Source organism: Coregonus clupeaformis, chromosome 11, assembly GCF_020615455.1.
Source record: "Coregonus clupeaformis isolate EN_2021a chromosome 11, ASM2061545v1, whole genome shotgun sequence".
NCBI classification, from domain to species: domain Eukaryota; kingdom Metazoa; phylum Chordata; class Actinopteri; order Salmoniformes; family Salmonidae; genus Coregonus; species Coregonus clupeaformis.
The window spans coordinates 48,439,406-48,453,551 of NC_059202.1; the positions used below are offsets into that span (position 1 = coordinate 48,439,406).

At 44.4% G+C, this 14,146-nt stretch overlaps 1 protein-coding gene across 1 annotated transcript in view; it reads right to left on the reverse strand.

Moving 5' to 3' along the window:
* Window positions 1-6,693, reverse strand: part of LOC121577369 (transmembrane protein 263-B) — a 43,932-nt gene extending 37,239 nt beyond the window's left edge. The window contains exons 1-2 of the mRNA XM_041891129.1: window positions 6,520-6,693; window positions 5,364-5,475 (exon numbers count right to left, since the gene is read on the reverse strand). Of these exons, the coding sequence (XP_041747063.1) occupies window positions 5,364-5,475; window positions 6,520-6,525 (118 nt within the window). The 5' untranslated portion in view covers window positions 6,526-6,693. The remainder of the gene's footprint in view (window positions 1-5,363; window positions 5,476-6,519) is intronic.
* Between the last annotated feature and the right edge of the window lie 7,453 nt (window positions 6,694-14,146).

Sequence of the window (14,146 nt, forward strand, 5' to 3'; positions counted from 1 at the left end):
ATACTTTCCGAATGCACTGTATAATAGCCTCCCATTCTGGCAATGCCTCTGTAAATTATGGCAACATATTGTTCCAAATATGCCGTAGTAATTGCTTTGGTGAGTCAGATTGCAGCTATAATATATCGCTCTCTCTCTCCCACTACTCTCTCCTCTTCCATCCTATCATCTCTTCCCTCTGCTCAATCCTTCTCCCTCCAATCTCCTGATTCTGCCTCCTCAACCCTCCTCTCCTCCCTTTCTGCATCCTTTGACTCTCTGTGTCCCCTATCCTCCCCGGCCGGCCTCGGTCCTCCCCTCCAGCTCCGTGGCTTGATGACTCATTGCGAGCTCACAGAACAGAGCTCCGGGCAGCGGAGCGGAAATGGAAGAAAACTAAACTCCCTGCCGACCTGGCATCTTTTCACTCCCTCCTCTCTACATTTTCTTCATCTGTTTCTGCTGCTAAGGCCACTTTCTACCACTCTAAATTCCAAGCATCTGCCTCTAACCCTAGGAAGCTCTTTGCCACATTTTCCTCCCTCCTGAATCCTCCCCCCCAGCCCCCCCTCTCTCTCTGTGGATGACTTCGTCAACCACTTTGAAAAGAAGGTTGACGACATTCGATCCTCGTTTGTTAAGTCTAATGACACTGCTGGTCCTACTCACACTGCCCTACCCTATGCTTTGACTTCTTTCTCCCTCTCTCTCTCAGATAAAATCCTGCGACTTGTGACTGCAGGCCGCCCAACAACCTGCCCGCTTGACCCCATCCCCTCCTCTCTTCTCCAGACCATCTCCGGTGACCTTCTCCCCTACCTCACCTCGCTGATCAACTCATCCTTGACCGCTGGCCATGTCCCTTCCGTCTTCAAGAGAGCGAGAGTTGCTCCCCCTTCTCAAAAAAACCAACACTCGATCACACTGATGTCAACAACTACAGACCAGTATCCCTTCTTTCTTTTCTTTCCAAAACTATTGAGCGTGCCGTCTTTAGCCAACTCTCTTGCTATCTCTCTCAGAATGACCTTCTTGATCCAAACCAGTCAGGTTTCAGGACTGGTCATTCAACTGAGACTGCTCTTCTCTGTGTCACGGAGGCTCTCCGCACTGCCAAAGCTAACTCTCTCTCCTCTGCTCTTGTCCTTCTAGACCTGTCTGCTGCCTTTGATACTGTGAACCATCAGATCCTCCTCTCCACCCTCTCCGAGCTGGGCATCTCCGGCGCGGCTCACTCCTGGATTGCGTCCTACCTGACCGGTCGCTCCTACCAAGTGGCGTGGCGAGAAGCTGTCTCCGCACCACGTGCTCTCACCACTGGTGTCCCCCAGGGCTCAGTTCTAGGGCTCTCCTTTTCTCCCTATACACCAAGTCACTTGGCTCTGTCATATCCTCACATGGCCTCTCCTATCATTGCTACGCTGACGATACACAACTAATCTTCTCCTTTCCCCTTCTGATAACCAGGTGGCGAATCGCATCTCTGCATGTCTGGCAGACATATCAGTATGGATGACGGATCACCACCTCAAGCTGAACCCTGGCAAGACGGAGCTGCTCTTCCTCCCGGGGAAGGACTGCCCGTTCCATGATCTCGCCATCACGGTTGACAACTCCGCTGTGTCCTCCTCCCAGAGTGCGAAGAGCCTAGGCGTGACCCTGGACAACACCCTGTCGCTTCTCCGCCAACATCAAGGCGGTGACCCTCTCCTGCAGGTTCATGCTCTACAACATTCGGAGAGTACGACCCTGCCTTACACAGGAAGCGGCACAGGTCCTAATCCAGGCACTTGTCATCTCCCGTCTGGACTACTGCAACTCGCTGTTGGCTGGCCTCCCTGCCTGTGCCATTAAACCCCTACAACTCATCCAGAATGCCGCAGCCCGTCTGGTGTTCAACCTTCCCAAGTTCTCTCACGTCACCCCCTCCTCCGCACACTCCACTGGCTTCCAGTTGAAGCTCGCATCCGCTACAAGACCATGGTGCTTGCCTATGGAGCAGTGAGGGGAACGGCACCTCTGTACCTTCGGGCTCTGATCAGTCCCTACACCCAAACGAGGGCATTGCGTTCATCCACCTCTGGCCTGCTGGCTCCCTTCCTCTGCGGAAGCATAGTTCCCGCTCAGCCCAGTCAAAACTGTTCGCTGCTCTGGCACCCCAATGGTGGAACAAGCTCCCTCACGACGCCAGGACAGCGGAGTCACTCACCACCTTCCGGAGACATTTGAAACCCCACCTCTTTAAGGAATACCTGGGATAGGATAAAGTAATCCTTCTACCCCCCAAAAAAATAATAATTGTAAAGTGATTATCCCACTGGCTATAGGGTGAACGCACCAATTGGTGAGTCGCTCTGGATAAGAGCGTCTGCTAAATGACGTAAATGTGCCCTTGAGCAAGGCACTTAACCCTAATTGCTCCTGTAAGTCGCTCTGGATAAGAGCGTCTGCTAAATGACTAAAATGTAAATGTAAATGTAAATAATAAAATAATATGCCATTTAGCAGACGCTTTTATCCAAAGCGACTTACAGTCATGCGTGCATACATTTTTGTGTATGGGTGGTCCCGGGGATCGAACCCACTACCTTGGCGTTACAAACGCCGTGCTCTACCAGCTGAGCTACAGAGGATCAGCTATTTCCAGTCCATGGCCAAAAATAGTGATGTTTTCTTTACCAGGGAGAGAATTAACATAACCTAGTTGTTTTGTAGTGTCTATAAATTCCATAAAAAAGAGAGGCATAAAAATACTTTTCTCAAAAAGAAGATGAAGGCAGAGTTCATATTCATATTCCATTTTATGTTTCCTAAAATGTACTGACAGATACATGCTTTTTTTGCACATGGGACTAGGACCAATACACTTTTCACCTCTGAGGTGAATAAGGCCCACATTTCTTTCCATTGAAGTTTGATATTGATAGGCACATTTTGGCTAGATATGATGAATGCAATGTGTCAGGGTGAGCGTGTGGAAGGCATCAGTGTGAAAGCCAGATGTATGACTGTCTTCATCTTAACAGCAGACCTCGGTTTAAATACCCCATGCTGTGCACATTGGAATACATGATTCTAGTGCAGAAAAATTGGTTGAATTAGGGGGTAAATTTGAAATGTGAAGTAATGACTAATAACCTTAAACTTGTAGCCTGTATAATAAGCACCACACATCACAGATATAGCCTAGATCTTAGGATATGGTTTCACTGCCACCTATTGCTTTTAGGTTGTCTTACATTAAATGATGATCAAAACCTTCTGTTGGCCTATATACCCCTCTACAGGCCACACTGCATTATCAGATACTGTATGATCAGATCGATACCCATGACCACAGTTACAGGCTGAATGACAGAGCTGATGACTTGACTCTTTCCAACCTACAGATGGACGCCCTCTCTGAGCAAATACAAACTGGTGTTACAACCGTTCAAGAGTGGAAATTCATTCATGTAAGCCAGGGCTCTCCAACCCTGTTCCTGGAAAGCTACCATACTGTAGGTTTTTGCTCCAACCCTAATCTTGCGCACCGGATTCTAACAATTAGCTAGTTGATAAGCTGAATCAGGTTAGTTACAACTGGGGTTGGAATGAAAACTTACAGGAGGGTAGCTTTCCAGGAACAGGGTTGGAGATGCCTAATGTAAGCTACAGTTGAAGTCGGAAGTTTACATACACCTTAGCCAAATATATTTTAAACTCAGTTTTTCACAATTCCTGTCTTAGGTCAGTTAGGATCACCACTTTATTTTAAGAATGTGAAATGTCAGAATAATAGTAGAGAGAATGATTTATTTCAGCTTTTATTTATTTCACCACATTCCCAGTAGGTCAGAAGTTTACATACACTCAATTAGTATTTGGTAGAATTGCCTTTAAATTGTTTAACTTGGGTCAAACATTTCGGGTAGCCTTCCACAAGCTTCCCACAATAAGTTGGGTGAATTTTGGCCCATTCCTCCTGACAGAGCTGGTGTAACTGAGTCAGGTTTGTAGACCTCCTTGCTCGCACATGCTTTTTCAGTTCTGCCCACAGATTTTCTATGGGATTGAGGTCAGGGCTTTGTGATGGCCACTCCAATAACTTGACTTTGTTGTCCTTAAGCCATTTTGCCACAACTTTGGAAGTATGCTTGAGGTCATTGTCCATTTGGAAGACCCATTTGCGACCAAACTTCCTGACTGAAGTCTTGAGATGTTGCTTCAATATAGCCACATCATTTTCTTTCCTCATGATGCCATCTATTTTGTGAAGTGCACCAGTCCCTCCTGCAGCAAAGCACCCCCACAGCATGATGCTGCCAACCCGTGCTTCACGGTTGGGATGGTGTTCTTCAGCTAGCAAGCATCCCCCTTTTTCCTCCAAACATAACGATGGTCATTATGGCCAAACAGTTCTATTTGTGTTTCATCAGACCAGAGGACATTTTCCAAAAAGTACGATCTTTGTCCACATGTGCAGCTGCAAACCGTAGTCTGGCTATTTTTAAGGCGGTTTTGGAGCAGTTGCTTCTACCTTGCTGAGCGGCCTTTCAGGTTATGTTGATATAGGACTCGTTTTACTATGGATATAGATACTTTTGTACCTGTTTCCTCCAGCATCTTCACAAGGTCCTTTGCTGTTATTCTGGGATTGATTTGCACTTTTTGCACCAAAGTATGTTAATCTCTAGGAGACAGAACACGTCTCCTTCCTGAGTGGTATGACGGCTGCGTGGTCTCATGGTGTTTATACTTGCGTACTATTGTTTGTACAGATGAACGTGGTACCTTCTGGCGTTTGGAAATTGCTCCCAAGGATGAACCAGATTTGTGGAGGTCTACAATGTTTTTTCTGAGGTCTTGGCTGATTTCTTTTGATTTTCCCATGATGTCAAGCAAAGAGGCACTGAGTTTGTAGGTAGGCCATTAAATACATCCACAGGTACACCTCCAATTGACTCAAATGATGTCAATTAGCCTATCAGAAACTTCTAAAGCCATGACATAATTTTCTGGAATTTCCCAAGCTGTTTAAAGGCACAGTCAACTTAGTGTATGTAAACATCTGACCCACTGGAATTGTGATATAATTCACTGTAAGTGAAATAATATGTCTGTAAACAATTGTCCTAGATGTCCTTACCGACTTGCCAAAACTATAGTTTGTTAACAAGACATTTGTGGAGTGTTTGAAAAACGAGTTTTAATGATTCCAACCTAAGTGTATGTACATTTCCGACTTCAACTGTATATCTCTATAAGACATCAGTGTCAGAGATTGAATATAAATTATATCCCATTTTTCTAATGTTCACCAAGACAAAAACACACAATCATCTTTTTAGATATTTCAAAAGTAAACTGAAACTTGGATATGAACAAGAAGACCATGATCCTACCTTCAGGAGGTTCTTCACGTAGATAAGGTGGAATTTCCTCGTTGTTGGAGTTGTCTACTGGTGTTGAGCTGCTACTGCCTTCCTCCACCACCTCATTTTCATCGCTAGGGACCTACAGGACAAGACAGTGTGAGAATTGCATCCACATAGGCCTATTTATTTTATTTTACCTTTATTTAACTAGACAAGTCAGTTAAGAACAAATTCTTATTTACAATGACGGCCTATACCGGCCAAACCCGGACGACGTTGGGCCAATTGTGCGCCGCCCTATGGGACTAAATGAATACAGAACATTATATTGGGCAGTTATATATCATATAGTTGTATTTACCAGTCCAGATGAGGACATCATTCATACAACATCCAAAAGATTATGCAGTATGTCTATGCTGATAGTACAGGGATTAAATAAATAAGAAAGTCAACTAAAATAAATGCTTAATATGAAGACTTTATGTTTGATATAAGAATAGAAAATAATAGAATAAATAATAGAATAGAGAATGATGAGGTGGCTCTAGGGCTAGGCTAACGATAATCCTACACCAGGGTTCTTCAATTCCGGTCCTGGAGGGCCGAAACACTTCTGTTTTTTATTTCTACCTGGTAGTTAATTGCACTCACCTGGTGTCCCAGGTCTGAATTAGCCCCTGCATAGAAGGAGAGGATGAAAAACAGAGGTGTTTCGGCCCTCCAGGACCGGAATTGAAGAACCCTGTCCTACACTAACACACATAATTGGCCAGACAATTGAGGCAGCTGGAATCCTGTTGCAGCGTCATGTCAAAGTGGCGACTGTGTATCATGTTTCTGTAACCAACATGAACACAAAGTAACCAGCAACATGTTCTGCAGTAGTGAAGTCACTACATACGTGGCAAACAGGTTTTTGTTTTTCACTGAAAGAGCATCACTACTAGCACTGTAGTAGGCTATGCAGGGGGGAGGGACTCTAGTGATGTCGTAGCTACACGATGTGCATTTTCTTCAGTGTATGACACAATTATGTGATACGTCTGCAATAAAATTGCAATAAAATCATTGTTTTCTTGATCTTGAATACGAACAGTACAGATTGCTACCAAAGACTTGCATTTCAAAAGCATTAACGTTAGCTTACGATTTCAACAAAAACATAATCACCCCTACTCACCTTCATTTTTTGCTAGCTAGAACCAGAAGACTGATCTCTTTCCGAATATTGTAAATTCTGCCACACAAGTAAAATTAGCTAATAAATGTGAACCATAAAACACAAAAGGTGTTAAAGTACCCATATAACGGGGATCAGAGACTAGTATTGCAAAATTTTGCAGTGTTTTGCTGTCAAAATAATAACCGGAAGTGACGTTAGGGATGTTTACTGAATTCTTCTTTAACCTGTAATGATGATTTTCAGTCGCAAGGGGGTAGCATCGAGTCAAATATTTCAACGAGCAGCATAATGGTCCAGCTTGAGGCACTATTAAATCAAATCAAAGTATATAAATACACGGTTTATATAAAGTGTGTAACCTGGTGATAAAAGCTGTTTCCAAGCCTGTTGGTCATGGCTCTGATGCACGTGTATCGGCAACCTTGCGAGAGTTAACATGCTTGAAAGTCTTACTCACGTCGGCTACAGAGATCGAGATCCCCCAATCCTCCTGAGCAACGCTGCCGCTTTTCCCTTTATAAACCGTGATTGTCTGAAGTCCCTGCCACATGCGTCTCGTGTCTGAGCCGTTGAATTATGACTCCACTTTGTCCCTGTACTGCCTTTTGCCTCTTTGATTGCCTTTCTGAGGTTTGTACTCGTCCATATTTCCGGTCACCTCACCTTTTAGGTGACTAGAAAAGAGAAAGGAACAGAAATAGCCTAGATGAGGGCCCGGCAGCCTGTTTAGTTGATCAGGTGCAAAATAGGTGGTATTTAATTACAGTGCAGGTGATAGAGAAGACTGGATCCAGACAAGTGGTGAGGAAGGCAAAATCCATCCTGTCTGACTGTGCCAACCCCCAGCTACTGTCCTGTAGGTTTTTGCTTCAACCCTAATCTAGCAAAACCTGATTCTAATAATTAGCTGGTTGATAAACTGAATCAGGTAAGTTACAACTGGGGTTGGATCGAGGTTAGCTCTCCAGGAACAGGGTTGGAGAGCCCTGCGGCCTACACCATGAGTTCCAGGTCCTACCCTCTGGCTCCCGGTTTAGATTCCCCACTGTGAAGATAACAGGTAGGCTACAACTACAAGCACCCCTTTACCCCTATGGCCATTCTCCTTTTGAATACAGTGAAGATGAGGAAGTTGGCTAGTCTGTCCTAATGACCGGGGGATGATCATGATGATGTTGATGATGATGGTGATGATGACATTGCATGTGATGTTTTTTTTGGTCAGCATATTCTTGATGACGATGTTGATGTGATGATTTTAGAATGTGCAGAGATCACGTACTTTGTAGGGCTACTATTGATTTTGTGCTGCTGTTAATGCTAATGTTGATTATTAGTATTGTATACATCTATATTGATGGCTGTCAGCCCATGACTGATGAACTGGGCGATTGTATTCAGTATCATTGTGTTGTTGTCATTGTGTATCATTGTGATCCATGTGGATTTTATGTTTTTTATGTATCACCTGCTACAAAACCAATTGCCCTTTGGGCCAAATAAAGTTGAAACTTGAAATGTAATATAGAAATGGCGAAAAATGAAATACTTGACTTGAAAAACGAACGTAGCTTAGGCCTACTTGGCCAAAATAGCAATACTCCACTAGAGCACAAAAGGCAAAATGCCTACTGGCCTATATAATTGACGTAAATATAACAACTGAGTATAATTCTTCATTCGTAACCAAGTGGGAATTGGAAATGTACCACATACGATTGGGAAAAATCCACTTGAACGGCCCTCCAACTGGTAATTACTTGTGGGAAACTCGTGTATTATCCTGAACTCCCACTTCTCCCACATGCTGACCTATGACGTCACCTACTAAGGAAATGACCTCGAGAACAGCATTTTCGGCAGTTAAATGAAACAACAAAACCTTACTCATCAAAAGTAATCTATTAACATGGTTTTTGAACACTATCATTTGTTTACAAGCATGATAGCTGTACTTTTAGTTTGGTTTACACCTTTAGCCAATCAGCGTTTCTCAATAAGTTCAAAGCACGTGAATGCATCCAACTGGTATTTATGACTTCACAACTGGTAAATTCCACCTCCCACTTGGTTACTAACTCAGCATAAGGTAGGCCTGGACATCCCAAAAGGAGCTACCCTCACCTGGCATAAACCATATGAAGGTACATTCAATATAGGCTAGTGCTATCACACTTCAAATGTAACATTGTTGCACACTATACATTCAAATGACCAATACTTCTCATGTTTGTAAAAACAAACACAGAATTTGCATAAACATAGCGTTTCCATTCCAATAAACTATGAAATGATCCCGAAGCAGGAATAACCAAATACAGAGCAGCAGAGAAGGGTCCAAATCAAATCCATTTTTATTTGTCACATGCGCCGAATACAACCTTACCGTGAAATGCTTACTTACAAGCCTTAACCAACAATGCAGTTCAAGAAAGAGTTAAGAAAAGATTTACTAAATAAACTAAGGTAAAAAATAATTAAAAGTAATACAACAAAATAACAATAGCGAGGCTATATACAGGGTGTACCGGTACCAAGTAAATGTGTGGGGGTAAAGGTTAGTCAAGGTAATTTGTACATGTAGGTAGGGGTAAAGTGACTATGCATAGATAATAAACAGCGAGTAGCAGCAGTGTAAAAACAAAAGGGGGGGGGAGGGGGGTGTCTATGTAAATAGTCCAGGTGGCCATTTGATTAATTGTTCAGCAATCTTATGGCTTGGGGGTAGAAGCTTTTAAGGAGCCTTTTGGTCCTAGACTTGGTACTCCGGTACCGCTTGCCGTGCGGTAGCAGAGAGAACAGTCTATGCCTTGGGTGACTGGAGTCTTTGACAATTTCTTTGGCCTTCTTCTGACACCGCCTAGTATATAGGTCCTGGATGGCAGGAAGCTTGGCCCCAGATGTACTGGGCCGTACGCACTACCCTCTGTAGCGCCTTATGGTAAGATGCCGAGCAGTTATCATACCAGGCAGTGATGCAACCGGTCAGAATGCTCTCGATGGTGCAGCTGTAGAACCTTTTGAAGATCTGGGGACCCATGCCAAATCTTTTCAGTCTCCTGAGGAGGAAAAGGCGTTGTCGTGCCCTCTTCATGACTGTCTTGATGTGTTTGGACCATGATAGTTTGTTGGTGATGTGGACCCGCTCCACTACAGCCCAGTCGATGTTAATGGAGGCCTGTTCAGCCCGCCTTTTCCTGTAATCCACGATCAGCTCCTTTGTCTTGTTCACATTGAGGGAAAGGTTGTTGTCCTGTCACCACACTGCCAGGTCTCTGACCTCCTCCCTATAGGCTGTCTCATCGTTGTCGGTGATCAGGCCAACCACTGTTGTGTCGTCAGCAAACTTAATGATGGTGTTGGAGTCGTGTTTGGCCACGCAGCCGTGGGTGAACAGGGAGTAATATTATAATATGCCATTTAGCAGACGCTTTTATCCAAAGCGATTTACAGTCATGCGTGCATACATTTATTTTTTTGTGTATGGGTGGTCCCGGGGATCGAACCCACTACCTGGGCGTTACAAGCACCGTGCTCTACCAGCTGAGCTACAGAGGACCACTACAGAGTACAGGAGGGGACTGAGCACGCACCCCTGAGGGGCCCCAGTGTTGAGGATCAGCGTGGCAGATGTGTTGTTATCTACCCTTACCACCTGGGGGCGGCCCATCAGGAAGTCCAGGATCCAGTTGCAGAGGGAGGTGTTTAGTCCCAGGGTCCTTAGCTTAGTGATAAGGTTTGAGAGCACTATGGTGTTGAACGCTGAGCTGTAGTCAATTAACAGCATTCTCACATAGGTGTTCCTTTTGTCCAGGTGGGAAACGGCACTGTGGAGTGCGATTGAGATTGCGTCATCTGTGGATGTGTTAGGGCGGTATGCGAATTGGAGTGGGTCTAGGGTTTCCGGGATGATGGTGTTGATGTGAGCCATGACCAGCCTTTCAAAGCACTTCATGGCTACCGACGTGAGTTCTACGGGGTGGTAATCATTTAGACAGGTTACCTTCGCTTCCTTGGGCACAGGGACTATGGTGGTCTGCTTGAAACATGTAGGTATTACAGACTCGGTCAGGGAGAGGTTGAAAATGTCAGTGAAGACACTTGCCAGTTGGTCCGCGCATGCTTTGAGTACACGTCCTGGTAATCCGTCTGGCCCCACGGCTTTGTGAATGTTGACCTGTTTAAAGGTCTTGCTCACATCGGCTACCGAGAGCGTGATCACACAGTCGTCTGGAACAGATGGTGCTCTCATGCATGCTTCAGTGTTGCTTGCCTCGAAGCAAGCATAAAAGGCATTTAGCTCGTCTGGTAGGCTCGCGGCTGGGTTTACCTTTGTAGTCCGTAATAGTTTTCAAGCCCTTCCACATCCGACGAGCGTCAGAGCAGGTGTAGTAGGATTCAATCTTAATCCTGTATTGACGCTTTGCCTGTTTGATGGTTCCAGCTACAGACCTCGTCTATCAGGCCCCTCATCTCTCAGGCCCCTAATCTCTCAGACCCCCTCTATAATGCCACCTTCTGGAGACCTCCTCTCAGGCTTCCTGATTGAAATATGTTCAAAGATTAGTCCACCCAGGACTCATCCATCAACATTAAGGATTATACAGTGCATTTGGAAAGTATTCAGACCCCTTGACTTTTTTCTACATTTTGTTACGTTACAGCCTTATTCTAAAATTTATTTTAAAAAATTGTTTATTCTCATCAATCTACACACAATACCCCATGATGACAAAGCAAAAACAGGTTTTTTGAAATTTTTGCAACTGTATTAAAAATAAAAAACTGAAATATCACATTTACATAAGTATTCAGACCCTTTACTCAATACTTTGTTGAAGCACCTTTGGCAGTGATTACAGCCTTGAGTCTTTTTGTGTATGACGCTACAAGCTTGACACACCTGTATTTGGGGAGTTTCTCCCATTCTTCTCTGCAGATCCTCTCAAGCTCTGTCAGGTTGGATGGGGAGTGTTGCTGCACAGCTATTTTAAGGTCTCTCCAGAGATGTTCGATCAGGTTCAATTCCGGGCTCTGGCTGGGCCAATCGAGGACATTCAGAGACTTGTTCCGAAGCCACTCCTGCATTGTCTTGGCTGTGTGCTTAGTGTCTTTGTACTGTTGGAAGGTGAACCTTCACCCTAGTCTGAGGTCCTGAGCGCTATGGAGCAGGTTTTCATCAAGGATCTCTCTGTACTTTGCTCCGTTCATCTTTGCCTCGATCCAGACTAGGATCCCTGCCACTGAAAAATATATCCACAGCATGATGCTGCCACCACCATGCTTCACCGTAGGGATGAAGCCAGGCTTCCTCCAGACATGACGCTTGGCATTCAGGCCAAAGAGTTCAATCTTGGTGTCATCAGACCAGAGAATCTTGTTTCTCATGGTCTGAGAGTCTTTAGGTGCCTTTTGGCAAACTCCAAGCGGGCTCTCATGTGCTTTTTACTGATGAGTTGCATCTGTCTGGCCACGCTACCATAAATGCCTGATTGGTGGAGCGCTGCAGAGATGGTTGTCCTTCTGGAAGTTTCTCCCATCTCCACAGAGGAACTCTAGAGCTCTGTCAGAGTGACCAAGGCCCTTCTCCCACGATTGCTCAGTTTCGCCGGGCGGCCAGCTCTAGGAAGAGCCTTGGTGGTTCCAAACTTCTTTGATTTATGAAAGATGGAGGCCACTGTGTTCTTGTGGACCTTCAATGCTGCAGAATTTTTTTGTTACCCTTCCCCAGATATGTGCCTCGACACAATCCTCTCTCTGAGCTCTACGAACAATTATTTTGACCTCATGGCACTGTCAACTGTGGGACCTTATGTAGACAGGTGTGCCTTTCCAAATAATGTCCAATCAATTGCATTTACTACAGGTGGACTCCGATCAAGTTGTAGAAACATCTCAAGGATGATCAATGGAAACAGGATGAACCTGAGCTCAATTTCGAGTCTCATAGCGAAGGGACTGAATACTTATGTAAATAAGGTATACATATATATTTTTATTTTATTCATTTGCTAAAATTTAAAAAAAAAACTAACAGTTTTCACTTTCATTATGGGGTATTGTGTGTAGATTGCTGAGGATTTTGTATTTATTTAATACATTTTAGAATAAGGCTGTAACGTAACTTCATGTAGAAAATGTCAAAGTGTCTGAATACTTTCCGAAGGCACTTCTTATTGACATTCAACCTGTGAATGAATTTTTAAAAAATGAAAGCATGTTCAAAACAAATTGTTGAAAAAAAATGCAGCTTGTGAAGTACATTGTCAATAATGTCAAGGTACCGTAATGGGGAATTGAGGCAAATTGGTTGCTTGTTAGGTGAGTGGTTGATGGGCAACAATCCAATAAGCAGTGTGTGTGTGTGTGTGTGGCACAGTGTGTGTGTGTGGCACAGTGTGCGTGTGTAGATTGCTGAGGAAAAACATGTATTTAATCAATTTTAGAAGGCTGTAACGTAACAAAATGTGGAAAAAGTCAAAGGGTCTGAATACTTTCCGAAGGCACTGTACATCGTCAGTAACAACCTTCATTAGGAAATGTGTTGATGATGTTGTACCCACAACAACGATCGGGACATGCATGGCAAGCAGGTACGAGCTACGCAAATCCGTTAGGGAACTAAAAAGACAATACAGACTCATACTTGAATTGATGTTAGACAAATCCGACTTGTGACGCATGTGGCAAGGACTACAGACTATAACAGACTACAAAGGCAAATCCAGCTGTGTGGTGCCCACTGAAGCCTCCCTCCCAGACGAACTTAACACATTCTATGCTCGCTTCGAGGCAAACAATACCGAGCCATCTAAGAGTCACACTGCTCAGGACAACCAGGTCCTTTCGCTCTCTGAGGCTGACGTCCCTGGCCGCGTCCTCAGAGTGTGAGCTGACCAGCTGGTGGGCGTGAGGCTGGTCATGGCCCACATCAAGGCCAGCACACCAGGCACACTGGACCCACTCCAATTTACCTAACGCTCCAACAGATCCATGGAAGATGCCATTTCCATCACTATTCACAAGGCTGTAACACATCTGGACATGCGGAACACCTACAGTATGTGAGAATGCTGTTCATTGACTACAGTTCAGCATTCAACACTATTGTTCCCTCCAAGCTTGACACCAAGCTCAGAGCCCTGGGTCTGGACACCACCCTCTGCAACTGGATTCTGGACTTCCTGATGGGTGTTTCCTCAGCCCTCTGCTGATTCTCTGCACCTTAGCACACATGCACTCATTCACGCACACACCCACACAGACATCCACTCATCCAAACGCACACACATTTACAGTACATTCATGATACACACACACACATCACAACTGCTGCTACGAGACTCTTATTATGATTGCTAAATACTGCACAATATAAACACTTGCCCCCCAATCTCCCCTTCCCCAAGCACGTGTAAATATTGGACTGTATATTGTGTCTTCCTGTATTATACTTATGCTAAAATGTTTATTCTATTCTACTGAGCCATTTATTTTATGTTCGTATTCGTATCTTTTATTATTTCTGATTGTTGTTGCATTATCGAGAAGGAACCTGCAAGTAAGCATTTCGTTTGACGGTATATACCATGAGTATCCCGTACATACGACTAATAAAACTTGA